A 17,057-nucleotide genomic window follows, 5' to 3' on the forward strand; every position below is an offset into this window, starting at 1 on the left:
TTGAGTGAGTGACCTTGAGGCAGTAAGGCTGACAGTGGTGTGCATAGATGCTTTCATGAGAACTTGTTCATTCATTTAGAGTTTGAGTGGATGCGTGACCATGAGTGTCATGTTAAAAAGAATAAGCGACAGAGTGAAAACGTGAGGTGAGACAGAGACACTGGAGACGAGTGTTCGGTCTGAGGGCTTGTGTGAGATACCACAATGAATCACGTCTTTCATGCGCTGGGTATGTAACAGGATCAACTGACAACACACATACTGGCAACAACAAAACCCAGACAAAAGAAAACACACAAAAGCTGTGGGTATGAGGCAAAGAGAAGTGCTTGGGGAGAATGACACAGACATCATTGTGTGACTGATAAATGCACAGGGAGTGATGAAATGGCTGATTTCAGTTGAGTTGCTGGGCTTAAGTTACCCAAGACAACAGTAGATTTTGAAATTTTCTGAACAAAGTGTAAGTGGTGGTCTAGGTGTTTGCGCTCTAAAATATGGTTTGGATCTATCCTTCACAGTTAAAGAGATAGTTCACCCGAAAATTAAAATTCTGTCATCATTTACTCACCCTCATGTCATTCCAAAATTGTAAGACTTTCGTTCATTTTCAGAACACAAATGAAGATAATTTTAATGAAACCTGAGAGATTTCTGTCCTCCATTGCAAGTCCATTCACCCAAAACTTTTATGACTCAAAAACTTGTTTTGATTAATTCATTGTAGAATTAATTGATATGAATCGAGCTATTCAATCAAAGTCTTTTGAAGAGACACGATTGCTTTATATGATGAACAAATTTTTAAATTAGGTTTTATTTCAAATACAAGCACTGATCAATGCACATTATATATGGTAAATAGGATTATTGCGTGTTACGGAAAAACAAACCTAATTGGTTTTCACGTTATGCAAGCACATTTGAGCTTCCGTTTACCATATTTGATGAGGTCTATGTACAGTATGTCCATTGATTAATGTTCATGTAAAAGCCTAAATTAAATGTTCACCATATAAAGTGATCATGTCTCTTCAGAAGACTTTTTAAACCACTTAATTCACATATGGATACTTTTATGATGTCTTTATGAACTTTTTGAAGATTGAAATACATATATTTTACTCTTACTTTACTATTTACTAATTGATGGATTACTTTACTAATTACTATCTACTAATTATACAATCATCATATAAATTTAACAGCATTTACAACACGTTTAACTTCTATAATGTGATGTATTTGAGACTGTAGGATTGTAGGTGTCTCTGGTTATTAATATGACTTTTTCACACCCTGGTAAACATATGAGACCTCTTTAGAGGGCTTAAAGATGACCAACAAATGCTGATCAGCACTAGAAAAGCTAACGGAACTATAGCATGGATCCTACAACACACGTGAAACTAGGGATACATGATATTGAAGAAAAATGTGATATGTGATAACTTAAATAATGTGATATTCGATATGCGATACGATAATGCTTTAAGTGTGTAAAATCAAACCGATCGTTTCATGTCTTAGGACATCAATGTGTCATCACGAGCCGCAGGGTTTAATTTGGATTTGTCTGTGCATGTTTTTTCGACTCTTATTGATTGTGTTCCCATTCACTCTCATTATTTGACTGACAGACCGCAACGGTTGCAGTTAAAAATCATCATTTGTGTTCTACATCTTGGATGCGCTGGGGGTAAGCAGATAAACATCAAATTTCATTTTTGGGTGAACTATCCCTTTAACAACAGAAATTTAATAATCAAATGTAAAAAAAAAAAAAAAAAAAAAAAAAATCACTGCTTAGTCTTCACTATATGAATTAAATATTGATTCTTATTAAAGCTTCAAAAGTTATTCAGTCAAGAGCAGTGAGTGATTATTAGGCTGCTGTCACTTTAAGAGCTGCACGGAACCAATATATTTTTACATGCGCACTTTCTTTCTTAACTGTTTAGTCCACTTAAGACATAACTTTGTTTAGGTGAATACTTACTCACAAAGACTGGCATTTTTATATAATTTTGTGTATTTGGCCATATAAGCTGTCCGAGAGGTGGCTTCCTGTGAGCGTGAGTACTTCACTGCATGTAATAACATTAAGCATGTCACAAGTATGTAACAGTCATGTGTCCAGTCTACTCTCTGCTGTCTACGTCGATCTAAACCATGAAAACTTTTTGTAATCTCTTGGAGTATTAAAATCATGCAGTTATTGCAAGTCATTGCAATATGTACATTTGCAGTATTTCAATATATCATGCAGCCCTACATGAAACCCTGGAGTTTTGCAGGTCAAACATGCCCCAAATCAGACAAAAAAGCTCAAAAAAAGCACCAACTGCCTGAACTCAACCCTCAAACAGCCTGCAGGACCATCAGCCACCTGTCTGCTTACATTGAGCTTTACAGCAGATCTCACACACAAACACACACCTGTCCCCAGACACATGCTATGAGGCCAGGTTGAGCAATCTCAGTGAAAAACAGAAGCCTGTTTCACCAACATAGTGTCACACAGTGAAAACTGAACTTTGACTTTGTGAAATCTGCCCTTAAATCAACATTAAAAGTAAACACAAAACAGCGTTTGACCTATTTTATTAAGATAATTTGATAAAAACAGGATGTTTAAAGAGGGAAAAAAATGATCCTTTGGGGACTGATTGGATCACAGAAAGTTTCCACTTTTGAGGAAGGTTTTTTTTGTTAAAGCATTTCAAAATATCCTAATGGTAGTGCTTTTAAAATCTATTTTTATTTGCTATTATTATCGTATCATTACATTCATTTAATAGCAGTTAATGTTAAGGTATTAATAATTACACTATTAAAAAAAAAAAAAAAAAAAAAAAAAAAAGATTACTAGGTGACATCAGCTAAAAAAAAGTTGGTTTAGAGGCAGAGCATTTTGATGAAAGATTATATATTCTTTGGAAGAACATGCACAAATGAATCATTCACAAGACCAGGAACATTTACGGCCAATTCTGATTTCATGTTGACTTCATGTTGACAAAGCGGAGTAGTGATGGACTTCAGGTTAACTACAACAGTGCATCAAATAACTAACAACCTATTTAATATTAAAGCCACGAAGCACTGGGTTAGACAACCATCTTGTATGTGCCAAAAACAGGAACTACTATTAAAACTAACAACTAAGAGAGCAGTCCTCAGTTCTGCTTCGTGTTGAAACGTCCTGCCATAACTTGGCATGCTTAAAGTGACCCATTGTCACAAGGGAGCGTGTGTGTATATTTTCCACAGCCCTTGATCAGCTGATTTCAGCTGAGTATTTGAGATGCAGACAAACCAGGCCGCCCGTGCAACTGATCCCTGTTGTCAGTAGCAACAGAGGAAAATATAAACACTGTGACTTTGAAGAGAGCCGTGCAGATCTGCTTTTACAGTGGTTTGCAGTATTGACTATCAGAGGATGATAATTTGTAGGTAATTTGAGGCAGAGGGGACAGGTATACCCTCAGGCCCACAGTATGAGAGAAAAACATCTGAAATACACCCAATACATAATCAAGGGTGAACCAGATGTGAGCAAAAAGCTTCTGAGTAACAGTGATAATGAAAGGTCACACCTTGTGTCCAGTGATTGGACAGGTTAAGAGGTTTAAGCCTCCACTGAAACTCAGGGCAGAAAAATAAGCAAGAAATTTAACTACACTCTTAAAAATATAGGCTCTTTATTGACATTAATGGTTCCACAAAGGACCTTTTAACATCCATGGAACATTTTCATCGGACAAAAGTTTCTTTAAAGTGGAAAAATGTTCTTAGGATTATTGAAATGTTCATCACACCAAGAAAAAAAAAAGGTTATTTTCTTTTTACTTGGGGTGTGTTCATACTTGGCAGGTTTGGATCAATTAAAAAAAAGTGCGATTGCTTTGTTAGTGCAGTTCATTTGAATAAAGCCCAAAGAATAGGCAGAACAGAAAAGAACAGACCGGAACGCATGCAAGCTACAGTGATGATGGAGGCCTATATAGACGACAGATTGTGTGAAGAGGTTAGAAAGTATCCTCATATGTACAATTCTAGCATGAAAGAATACAAAGATGTTTACATGGGTTGTAACTCGTGGCGAGAGATTGCTCAAAACTGCGCATGCATTGAATGCCTGTGTATGCGTACGAGTCAAATGAAGTATACTTTGTAAGGCTCAGGCTGTGCGTTCGTCTGTTTGCGTACACTGGCGTACGTATAAAAAAATAAAAGTATACGTATAAAAGTATACCCAGGGCTTAAGTGTGAACGCTGCCATCCAAACCTTGGTGCGCACCAAACAAGCAGACCAAGACCACTGAAAAGGTGGGTCTCGATCTTCTTTCAAACAAACTCTGGTGCAGTTCAACTGAAATACGAATGCAACACAGACCAAAGACATCTAAACCAGGGGAGCCCAATCCTGTTCCTGGAGATCTACCTTCCTGAAAAGTTCAGCTCCAACCCTTATCCAACACACCTGTCTGTAATTATCAAGTGCTTCTGAAGATCTTAATTAGCTGGTTCAGTTGTGTAGATCTCCAGGAACAGGATTGGGCACCCCTGATAAACGAACTAAAAACAGGATGTGATGTCACAAGATGCGACCCTAAAAACCACAGAATGCTCAAGCATACCTGGTTCTTCTCATCATATGAGCTAAGTTGTCCATTACAGTTTGGTACAGGCATTGGAAATGCCACCTCATAGCAGCAGATCTTCATTTGTGTGCAATTCCTGGAGCTGTTTTGACTCCTTTAGACATTTAGCAAGTGCATTTAGCCCATCATACAGCATTGTTTTGGATGTTCGTTAAGTTCTGTCGCAAAAAGCTTTTTTTTTTTTTTTTTTTTTGTATCTTTAGGTTCGGTCGTAATGACAGTATAACACTAATCAAACCAGGACTAAAAGTATTATTTTCTTTTCTGGTCCAGACCAAAAGAATGAAGAGAACCGAACTACAAGTGTGAACACACCCTTGAAGGTTCTTTGGGGAACCCAAAATGGTTCTTCTATGGCACTTCTGTAAAAACCCCTTGTAGTGTAAAGTCAGACTTATTTAAAGGGGTCATATAAAACAAATTTTAAACGTTTATGTTATTATGAAAACATATTGTAACTTTCAGACATCAAAACTCCTAGGAAGAAAAAACAAAACAAAAAAAAAACAGCCCAAAACTGTTGATGTCGGATAGCCCATTTACATAAGATGCAGATTATTGTCTTCGGCCAAAGTAAAGATTGCTGTCGGATGAAAATCCATGCTTATATCATGATGATACAATGTCCAAACATCAAGGCAATAGCCTACCATGCTACATTTTTGTTAGTAAATTCTGAAGAGGAATTTAGATTTAGAAAAATCCAATAATTGAATACTCAATCATAATAAAACATTCAACTATGATTTCGCCTAAAAGATCCAAGTCGTTCTCTGAGATAAAAGCTTATTGATTTTAAAATAATATATTAAATGTTACCACAATGAACAGACTGCTGCAGTAGAGAAAGATCAAATTGATAGTAACAGCACTTGTTTAATGTATTCCGATATGGGTCACCAATTACCAAAGAAATCGAGTGTGAAAAAGTGATATGTTACAGGTTGTTACACAACTTGTCTTCTCATAGTTCCTTGCCTTTGTACAAAGATAACACATAATTCCACTTTTGTATGTGTCCCAGAATTCCCAGCCCATGAGAAAGAAAGGCCTTTCCCTTCTACTTCTATCTTAAAGACATCATATTTAATAGTAGTAAATCATAAGTGTTATCTAATCCAACAGATCTAAAGCAATATTTTAAATTCACAGAAGCTCATCACAGATGAATTTCAGGATGCCTCAGAGACAACCTCGCACTTTCTTCTCATATGCTCCCCCCGGCTGCTTCACGCTAGCTTATTTTAAATGAGAGCAACAGAGGCGCAGCAGACGGTGGCAAATCTCATCGTAAACCAAAGATGTTTACCAAAAAGCACTCACTGAGCTGAAAAATGAACATTAAACTGATTCTCAGCACAGCTTTTGAAAACACTGCTTTATTTAAATGCAGATATGTTCAGAACATAGTGAGGGGTTTTGCTATGTTTTTCAGATAAAAATGTTTAGTCCATGTCAATCACCTTTATGCTATCTATCATCTATATGCTTGTGTACTATGGGTGTAACGGTACACTATAATAACAGTTCAGTACGTACCTCGGTATTGAAGTCGGATTCGGTACAGCAGGAGGGAGAAAACTAAACATAAAATTGCTTTTTTTTATTATTAAACAGTGGTTTACTAAAATTGTGTCTCTGTCTTTAAATAAATTCAATTATAATTAAAAATGTCTTAAGGATAAAAAATGCTAATTCTGTAAACTATATATAGGAAGCACTTTCTTGCATATTATTATAATATTAAAGATTACAATTATCAACAGAGTGCAAATTAAATTAAGTTGCTATTTATTTTAAATATAAATCAACACACACAAAAATTGTATGCAAACATGTAAATTGCATATCAGGCAGTTTTTGCATTAATTTTTAAATCTGTTTCTACTGCAATTCGATGTTAAAATATATTCATTGACACAGTGGAAGTCATAACTTGTTTTCAAGATTTATTTAAACATACATTAAACATATACATTAAATAATCAAGACAGGTTAAGTAAAATATAATGAATAAATAGGCTAATATAGTGCATATATGTAGTGAAATAGTTAATTTCTCTAGCGAACTAACAAGATGTGGACAATGAATGGCATTTCTGAGGTAAAAGCTACATGACATTGTTTACCAGCTGTTTTACTGATGTCTTTCCGCGGTTAAAACACTGAGTGATCACACGAGATACGTTTCAGTAAGTTGTACTGCATCTTTAAACATACCTTCAGATGTTCATTTAAGTTTATTCTGTAACTAGTATTAAAGAGGAAGAGATGATCGCATTCACTCGCGCTCCGCACTGAAATGAGGCGCCTCTACAGTGATCCGTCACGCCACATCAAAGAGCAACAAAACGGCATTTATTGTTTGAATTTCATGATAAAATGGACAGAATTTGAGGGATGAGACTTCTTATCGAAAGTAAAAAAAAAAACTAAGCTTATTGCGATAATTGGTGGTTAATTGTGGTTAAAAGTGGTTAATTGGCTATACAACTCTGTATTCACATGTACCACATGTATACACATGTACCGAACAGAAAGACGCGTTCCGAAAATTTTCGGTACGAATATGTGTAACGTTACACCCCTACTGCATGCAAAATGCGCAGTCTTTATCTTTTGACAAAATGGACCAACATTATTGATAATCTTGTTTGCAGGGGTGTTTAAGTTGTCCAATCAAATGCTCTCTGGAATGAGAATGTCCTTTAATACATCCTGCCTTTAAATAGAAATAGCAAGTATAAACCATAGTTCCTGACTGCAGGCATGAAAACGGGTCAGGGGTGAAAAAGGTGAGAAGGATATTACCCCTCTAGGGTGGTCCAGGGGCATGCTCCCCGTAAGAAAAATTTAAATATTCCATATTTTAAAGCATCAATCTGATGCACTTTGAGATGCTTTTTTTGCCAACCTGGGGAGAGCTGGAGAAACTTAACTTCAGCCATGAGTCAAAAATTATTATGGCCTCCTTACTAAGTATTATGAAGGAGGAAGTCAAAATGCGTATCCGCTACGCAAATTGCGTACAGGTTGGCAGGTCTGCTTACTGATAGAATGGTGGACCACTTTACCTTCTGCCTTGTCAGTCCCCTCACCTCAAAATCTACCTCCTCAAAAACGGTAGCATTAGCTAATAATTTTCCACTGGAGCTTTAGCTAGCTGGCTAACGTTGCGTTCTCTCCTGCTGTGTTCAATGACTCAATTCATCAATTTGTAGCTAACGTTAGCTAAGTCTATGTCAACAGAGCTCCTGGGTAACTTAACTTAGATATACCAGAAAATATAAAAATTATTGAAACCATCACTCACCAAATTCAGTCAGGTAAATCGCCGAGGCCAGGCATGCTTTCAGCTTCTGATGGTGGTCTACACTGGTGATGCAAGGCCCTTCGCGTTAATATTTCCATGCACTCGCGCTCCCTTCTGGCACGCGCACCTGTTCGCAATTCTCTGAATCGCAGTTCGCAGTTCACTGAATCTCGCACACCCTTCTGGCACGCGCACCTGTTCGCAGTTCACTGAATATGAATACCGATTTCATGGGGTCTTTAAGGAGAAAAAAAGTAGTCATGCACTCATTTTAAAATTTTGCTAATACCGATAAGTTGATAATTTTATTCATGTCAGATAAAGATAATTAGCTGATAATAAAATTATACATTCTGTTTAAAAAATAAAATGTTAAAAACTAAATCAATCATTTTAATTCTTGTTTAGTCTTTCTATTTCAAATAGCCCATCTAATCGGTTGAATCAAACAGTCAATTCATTGTACATTAAACTTAGCATTTGTTTGAAGTCGGTATGAAACAGAAGTTATGCTAGTCATTTCTTAACTATTGTGAAGTATATTCTAGTGAAATGGCTTCTCGAACAAGACAAAATGTAGGCCAGGGACACAGAGAGAAACACATGCAAGGTCTGAGGTAAAATGAAATGATTTTGTTTTCCACTCCAGATATACACTTTTCAAAATAATGTTAATGTTACATTTTAGAAATGATACATGACAATAATTAGAATGTAGCTTTTGTAAAAACTATAAAGCAAAACATAAATGTGCCAAAAACGTAAACAACTAGTATTTCCAGTGTTAACTAGCAGCAGCAGTATCATTTAGTCAACTAGTTGACCAGACTCACACATTGCTAGTTTTTAAATTATTGGTGCTTTTAAAAATTAACTGTAAGTGAGCATTAGATGATGGCAAATGTAATCTAAATGTAAAAATAGAAGAAATGAGCATGCTCAATTATATATCCAACACTGGCCAATAACCAATAATGTCTCATGTGTATTTAAAAAAAAAAAGGCAAAGACTAGGTTGGGTTTTGCCAACAAGCTTACAGTATGATAATCATGACACGTTATGATTCATACTGTGATGCATCATGATATCATAGTAGGACTGCACTTGAAACTGCAGCAAATACACAAAAGTCACCCAGCATGTCTGACAGAAAGTCAATCTGTGGAATCAGTCACTGTTTGTTTCACTCACTGTACAATGTGGCGACAGTAAGAAATGCAGATGTCAGATTTTGTGTTTCTGCTTCTTCATGACGTACATTGCATGAATGTAGAAGACATGAATAAAAAACATGTTAATTCTTTGTGAGAATTAACTTTGTTTCTATTGTGAGAAAAAGAATCACGTTACATGGTCGTATCTGCACTGCACTAGCTATATGTCAGCCAGATACCAGACAGCATTCATGTTCTCAAAAAGGGCAAAATCAATGTACTTGATGATGGAACACAAAAATGCAAATAAGATGACACTGAAAATGCAAATGAGATGCCATTCATTTTGTTTGCATAGCTGCTCTTCTGTCCATACAGGTCCTACTAGCTGAGGTATTAGCACAGCCGAGGTGCTCAGGTGTGGTCGGGTTGTGTTTACGTATACAGCTTGTACATATTCCAATAATAGAAACGCCCACAGTGAGTGTTTACACCAACAGAGAGATGAGCTACAGGTCCAGATGGCCCCCTTGCTTCACGCTGGCTCTTCTGTGTGTGCAGCTATTTAGGTGAGAGTGCTGGTCTAGAAACAGTTTTGCCTTTCCTGAACCTGCCCTTCATCATGCTGAACCAAGCCACGTTGGTCGTCACTAAAGATCACAGCCACACAGGAACTGATGTCATCACGCTTGCCTGCCCCCCAGCTGAAAGAGCAAATGGTCATGTGAGAGAGAGAGGTTACGTAAGTCTGCTGACTGTTTCCACACTCCAAAGACAGAGACTGTGGAGAACAGTAGAAATATGCCTCACTTGGGTGAATCTCATAAAACCTGTTAAGGTCATGTTCGAGTTACATTTCACCCAAAATTAAAAAAAAAAAAAAAAAAAAAAAAAAAAAGATTTAGAATTTATATTTTTCTAAAAGATTACACAATTTCTATTATACAATTAATTTACTGCAGTGTGAAAAAAAGGTTACATTTAAATTGTAAAATATTTACATCACAGAATAATTTTTTGCACTGCTTTTAATTTATGATCATTTAGATTTCTTAACTACATTATTACTATTCTACTGGTCCCACCCCAAACTAACACCATTGGTTGAGGCAATGTTGCTACACAGCAAAATCCCCAGAGTTAAAGCAACTCTGCTCAGAGTACATATGGTCCCTCTCTAAATAGTGTTAAAATAACACTGAAGCAGAGTTAAATTTAGTGAGATAATTAAGCAATTAATTAAGTAATGATTGCACAATAGTGATGAACACCTGCTGTTAACAAGCAGAATCACTGAAGAAATAAAAAAAAAAACACAAGAACTACAAGTGACTTTAGTCACAGCCTTATTAATTGCTTAATTATCTCCTTAACTTTAACTCTGCTTCAGTGTTACTTTGACAGTATTTAGAGAGGGACCATATGCACTCTGAGCAGAGTTGATTTAACTCTGGGGATTTTGCTGTGTATGTCGTGCTGCTCAAATAAAAAGATTACAATTTTATTTGGTGCAACAAGGGGTGCAAAAGTTGCATTTAAAAAAATAATAATAATGTCACAATTTATTCAAAATATATATATTTTTTATTATTATTATTGGTTGGAATAAAAATTGATAGCTGCAATTAGTTATCACAACTTAAAAATCAACATTCAAGATGTATTTGACTTAAAATTTTAAGTTTAGTTAACTTTAGTTTTAGTCATAGAAGTATTTATCGTTTCTTTGGCAAGCAAGGTTTTATGGGGTAGGGTTGCCAGCCCGACGCCCAACCCTCCTCCTTTATCCAGGCTTGGGACTGGCACTGTAAGAGTTTCCTCTTCTAGAGGTGGAGTCATCATCGTCATCATCGACCATTTCCTTCATCGTCAAATTTCGGCTGTATGATTCTATCGTTCTGTCAACTGTCAGCATGTTGGCTCATGTTCAGAATAAGGTAAACACCTTTCATTATGAAAGCCTCCGATGTATCCTCAAGATACACTACACTGACCAATTTCTAAATTGTGTGGTGACGGAGTGGATTCAACAGGCTGGACATCATAGTTGTGGAACGCAAGCTCCGTTTGGCAGGGCATATCTCAGCGCCTCCCTCGTGAGGCTATGAACTGGATTCCTCTAGTCAGTAAGCGTGGATGTGGTCGCCCCCGTATCACCTAGCGCCGCACTTTCATAGCCGACCTTAAAGGGTCAGTTCACCCAAAAATGGAATTTCTGTCATTAAGTACTCACCCTCATGTCATCCCAAACCCGTAAGACCTTTGTTTGTCTTCAGAACACAAATTAAGATATTTTTAATGAAATCCGAGGGTATCTGATCCACACATAGGCAGCAACGACATTGCATCTTTTGAGGTCCAGAAAGGTAAGACAGTGTTAAAACAATAATATTATGAAGCAATGAGAATACTTTTTTTTGTGCAAAAAAACTAAATAAAAATAACTTTATTCAACAAATTTGTCTGTCCCCTGTCATACCCCTGTCATAATTTTGTTGCAGAGCTTCAGTGTTTACGTCCGAACGGCAGCTCAGTATTGACCGGCTCTGGTCACATGAGCAGCACGATGCATGCGTTCAGCGTTCAGACATAAATACCCGCGTTCAGACATAAATACTGAAGCTCTCCAACGAAAATAGCTTAGCAGTATGACAGGGGACAGACAAATTTGTTGAATAAAGTTGTTATTTTTCTTTTGTTTATTTGCACAAAAAGTATTCTCGTCGCTTCATAATATTAAGGTTTAACCACTGTAGTCACGTCGACCTGGACCTAAAAAGGTGCAATGTCGTTACTGCCTATGTGTGGATCAGATACCCTCGGATTTCATCAAAAGTATCTTAATTTGTGTTCCGAAGACAAACGAAGGTCTTACAGGTGTTGAGCGACATGAGGGTTAGTACGTAATAACAGAAATTTAATTTTAGGGGGAACAAACCCTTTAAAGTCATCGATACGTCATTGGATGAAGCCGTAGCCACGACAATGGATAGACGTTGATGGAGAAAACTTGTCGCCCAATGTGCTCGTGAGCACGGGAGGAACTAAGTCTAAGTAAGTAACTTTAGTTTAGTTAAGTTGGATATTTAAGTTATCTCGACAACTTTTAAGTTGTTATAACTAATTGCTGCAAAAAAACTAAAAATAAAAAAATAATTGCTGGTATATATGAGCCCATAAAGTGTGTATGCATGCTCTTCAGTTGGCTTATACATGAGAACATTTTCATGTCAATATTTGCCTTTTTAAATCCCAATTCGTTCCTCAATTTTAAAATGGGATGAAATTCATGGAATTTAGGATCAAACCTGTATGTTTTATAATTGAAGCCCCTGGATATGTTTTCTAGATTTTAATTTATTATATAAACTGCCTATAAGCATTTTAAACAATGTCTGATTCTCCTACGAAGGATTTAAACGTGGTGGGCTCTTCTTTGGTGACAATTTAATCCCCGTTAAAGCAAAACAAAGAAGCAAACAATGTGCAAACTAGCAACCATTAACACACCTAAATTCCCACTGCATTGGGTGTATACACACATGCTCGCACCACCCAGCTCAAGGGAAACTGTGTCAAAACCAACAGCTGTTCGACTTCAAGGCGAGACACTCCGAAATCTCCCAGCTGACTGCAGTAGGCCTGCTCCAACTGGTTATTCCAGAACTCTGACAAAAATATGACATCATTTCTCCACGGTACATGTTTCCACATGGCCTTCACAACTCAAAGTTCCTGGATCTACTAGTAGCTTTCCACCTCATGATATCATGGACAAAGACTGTTTTATATCACACACAAACAAAAAGAAATCTAAATGCTCAAATGAATCAGTCCTGTGTGCTGCCATTAAGCTCTCATATCAGATGGAATGGATTTTTAATCATGGTCAAGAACCTGTGTTATCTCTATAAAAAGTGCTTACAGTTTTAAAATAACTCACCTAAGAATGAAAATTCATCTTTTACTAAGAGAAAATCCACTTTCATAGAAGCAGAATGAACAATGTTCAAAACCTCTGATTTTCACAAAAGAAAAGGAATGACATGGTTGTGAGTGAGTGATAACAGAATTTTTTGGGTCAGCTATCCCTTTAACAATCTATTCCGATCAACCGTTAACCAGCGCTGGATCAATAATGCTGAGCAAAGATAAAAAAAGAAAACGTGTTTGTTTACATGCCAAACAAGAGATGTTTATTGGTGTCAGCTCCAGACGAATTGATTTTCAGCCGTGATAGAGTCCAAAGGAAGCCACATGATCCTGTTACATGTCTGAGTTTATTGCGAGTGTCACCCTAGTGCCAGAAACAAGAAAGAACCACAGAATCCCTGTTCAAAAACAGCAGTCTTAAAAAAGGAAGCTCCTTAATGAGATATTCTGAAAAATGTGCAGAGTTTGGTGCATTGTTTTAAGTTCTAGTGTAAAAAGGAAAAAAAGCAACTAAGCAAGAGAGAGTGCTGGTGGAAGTGAACAACCTGCTATTTTCATCACTGGAACAGTATGTTCCAAATAACAATAGCACAGAAGGGATGTCATATCTTCTCCAAAACAGTCTTTTGACGGTAATCAACTCTCATTTGAAGAGCCAAACAGACCCAAGAGGTCTCTAATCCACTGAGAGAAATCCAATAGAGGGAAATGACTCTGAAGACACCAAAGGAATGCAGCCAGCTCATTCCATTTTTAAGAATATTTTTGTAACAAAATTGAGATCCAACAAAAATATTTCTGGATAGTCAAGACTGTTTGTTGGCTTTTGTAAATTGGCAGCTTTGGCTGCGGCAGTAGGGGCAAACCACAGTCACGGGGGCCAAATTACTTCCAAACATGACTCCAGTCTGTCCAAACATGGAAGCTTAGAAGCAAGAGTACAGCAGTTAAATAGATCATCATCTAGATATAGTGGCTATCAAACAATGTGTCGTTACATTTTAAAACATTAATTGCTTAGTGAACCATTTGAGTGCAGTATACATTTCTTACATTTTTCTCTGAAAGAAGAGGGACAATGCATTTACATGGGGGAGGGAGTGAGGACAGGTAATGTCATGCAAATCTAGGCAGGTCACTAATGTAATGCTAGTCACTTTTTTTAAGCTGTTATTCACCTAATTCTTCAGAAAGAAATAACTCACATAATAAATGTTTATGTTTTAAACCCATACCCAACAGAAAGCAAACATAACCCCCACCCCAAAAACAACAACAACACCTTACTAAAGCAAGCCCATATCCAACTAAAACAAATCTTATATAGCCAAACAAAACATATGTTAGCCTACCCAGCAAAAGATAAATCTGAGAAAAAAACTACCTGACCAAAACAAACCCATACCCAACAGAAAACAAACCTAACCCCCACCCCCCAAAAAAACAACACCTAACTAAAACAAGCCCATATCCAACTAAAACAAATCTTATATAGCCAAACAAATCATATGTAGGCCTACCCAGCAAAAGATAAATCTGAAAAAAAAGCTACCTGACCAAAACAAACCCATACCCAACAAAGAGACATACCCATACTCAACAAAACCAACCTGTACCCAACCAAAACAAACCCATATCCAACAAAAACAAATCTTTGCCCTCCCAAAAATAAAACATGTACACCTAACATAGATATATTAACGTGCATGTACAAATTAACGACATGGTCAGTTGCGTTACAGTGAATATAGATCACGCTCTTATATAACAGAGTGGACATTTCTGAAGAGTGTGAAGGGTAGAGTGTATGTCAGCGGAAAAAAAACACAAACACAAACAAAACATACAGCACAGTGAGCACACACAGCTGATCTAGGACGCTTTGTTCCCTTCAGAAAGCGACGTATATAGCATTTACAGCGACAAAAAAGACAGAATGTTACATTTGAACATTATCAAAGCACATGCATGAAACAATGAAACAAACACACTGCAGCGCCGTGACGTCACGACCCACAGACCGATGACATTCAAACACTGTAATCACGCAAGCATTTTCTTTTCTTTTCTTTTTTTTTTTAATTTTACCTCTGTCAGGTTTCATGTTGGTCACAGACACCGTGATCCCCTCCAGGATGCCTTCAGTCCGTCTTCCGTCTTCAGATCTTTGTTTAGACTTTAAAACTCGTCCTTTAGACATCGGTTAGCTATCGATCTGGCACACAGCCATTCGGATATCAATTATTTGAGCTGTACGATCAAACGTAGATCTATACGCCACTGTATGTTAGAGTCCAGTGGTCTGATGAACTAGTTCACCAAAACACCAGCGTTCTACTTAAATAAGCATGCAATTATCATCTCTCGTCTCTATCTAGCTAAATATCCCAGACCTCCGCTGCCAGTCGCCTCATTGCCGATGCCAAACGAGCTCCAGTACCAACACAGTCTCCTGTGCCACTGATCTGCTCAAATTAAAGCCATATGAGACGCATCGGGGTCGCCTGGATCATCATCCCCAAGCCTACAGACAGCTAGATCAGACCCAGGACAGGTAGATGAGACACTAAAAAGGAACCACCAACATCATCTCCTCCAGACTGGAGAAACGTTACGTGGCGGCGATGACTCTGACTAAAGCCAACAAGAAGTGGCTCATAGCTCTAAACCCCCTTCTCGACCACTTAATCATAAACCCTCCCTATAAAAACAGAACAATACTGGTGACGGAAGGACTTGGTTAAGTGAGACAACTAGTTTAACAAACTGTCTATATAAAGCGACTGCAAAAACCCAGCGATGACGAACCCTAAATCGAAGTTTACGAGCTGTCTAAACGATATCTCGGAGATTAAATGATCAGCAGGGACAAAGCTCATGTTCTCTCTCTCCCCCTCTCTCTGCTTGTCAAAACAAATGCAGGAGGACAGCCTCTAAGTCATGTGTCCCAACAACAGCTCGTCCCGCCCCCAGGCTGTACGTCACTTCCGCCCCGCGGCACTGGCTTGAACTCGTTGCCGCGGCAACGCGTGAACGTAACCCACTTAACTTAACACTTTTAGCTTTGACGAGGCCCACTTTTGTTCACGTTTGAAATGTGTGAACGTTTGACAGCAAAATGTGGCTCGCCATTAACACTGTAAAACCTGACATGGCCTATGAAATAATAGTCTGAATTTTTTAATGAACCTTTAGTCAACATGTATGTTTTGTATCATGATACATCAGGTTATATGGCCCATATAGTAGGCCTGTAATAAAGTTAGTGAGAATACCCTTACAAAAAAAGGAGTATAGGCTATTCAGGACATTAAGTATAGGCTATTTTCCCAATATAGCTACTTTATGTAATAAGTTATGTAGCCTATTTGTAGCCTACCATTTAAATACTTGTTGGGACTTAATTGTCCCATTTTTTATTTAGAAAATATACTTTTAAAGGATTAGTTCACTTTCAAATGAAAATTACCAGAAGCTTTACTCACCCTCAAGCCAACCTAGGTGTATATGACTTTCTTATTTCTTTCTTTCTTCTTCACAGTTGGAGATATTAATAAATATCGTGACGTGAGCTTTATAATTGAGCTGAAAAAAGTGTCTCCATCCACCTCCATCATAAACATCTTCCACACGGCTCCGGGGAGTTAATAATGGCCTTCTGAAGTGATAAGTTTTATATGGAAAAGTTGAATACGGAAGGCGGTCTGGCGGAAACTAGATATTTTACATCATAACTTGTTAAATATGGATATTTTTTTTACACAAATGCATTGCTTCGCTTCAGAATTAAAGGGTTAGTTCACCCAAAAATTAAAATAATGTAATTTATTTCTCACCCTCATGCCGTTCCACACCCGAAAGACCTTCGTTCATCTTCTGAACACAAATTAAGGTATTTCTGTTGAAATCCGATGGCTCAGTGAGGTCTGCATAGCCAGCAATGACATTTCCTCTCTCAAGATCCATTAATGTACTAAAAACATATTTAA

At 37.3% G+C, this 17,057-nt stretch overlaps 1 protein-coding gene across 1 annotated transcript in view; it reads right to left on the bottom strand.

The window, feature by feature from the left end:
• The window catches only part of fam214a (family with sequence similarity 214 member A), a 51,272-nt gene extending 35,254 nt beyond the window's left edge, over window positions 1-16,018 (bottom strand). Inside the window, exon 1 of the mRNA XM_048169362.1 lies at window positions 15,157-16,018. Within this exon, the coding sequence (XP_048025319.1) occupies window positions 15,157-15,268 (112 nt within the window). The 5' untranslated portion in view covers window positions 15,269-16,018. The remainder of the gene's footprint in view (window positions 1-15,156) is intronic.
• Window positions 16,019-17,057: the final 1,039 nt, after the last annotated feature.

The sequence above is a fragment of the Megalobrama amblycephala genome, linkage group LG19 (genome assembly GCF_018812025.1).
Source record: "Megalobrama amblycephala isolate DHTTF-2021 linkage group LG19, ASM1881202v1, whole genome shotgun sequence".
NCBI classification, from domain to species: Eukaryota; Metazoa; Chordata; class Actinopteri; order Cypriniformes; family Xenocyprididae; genus Megalobrama; species Megalobrama amblycephala.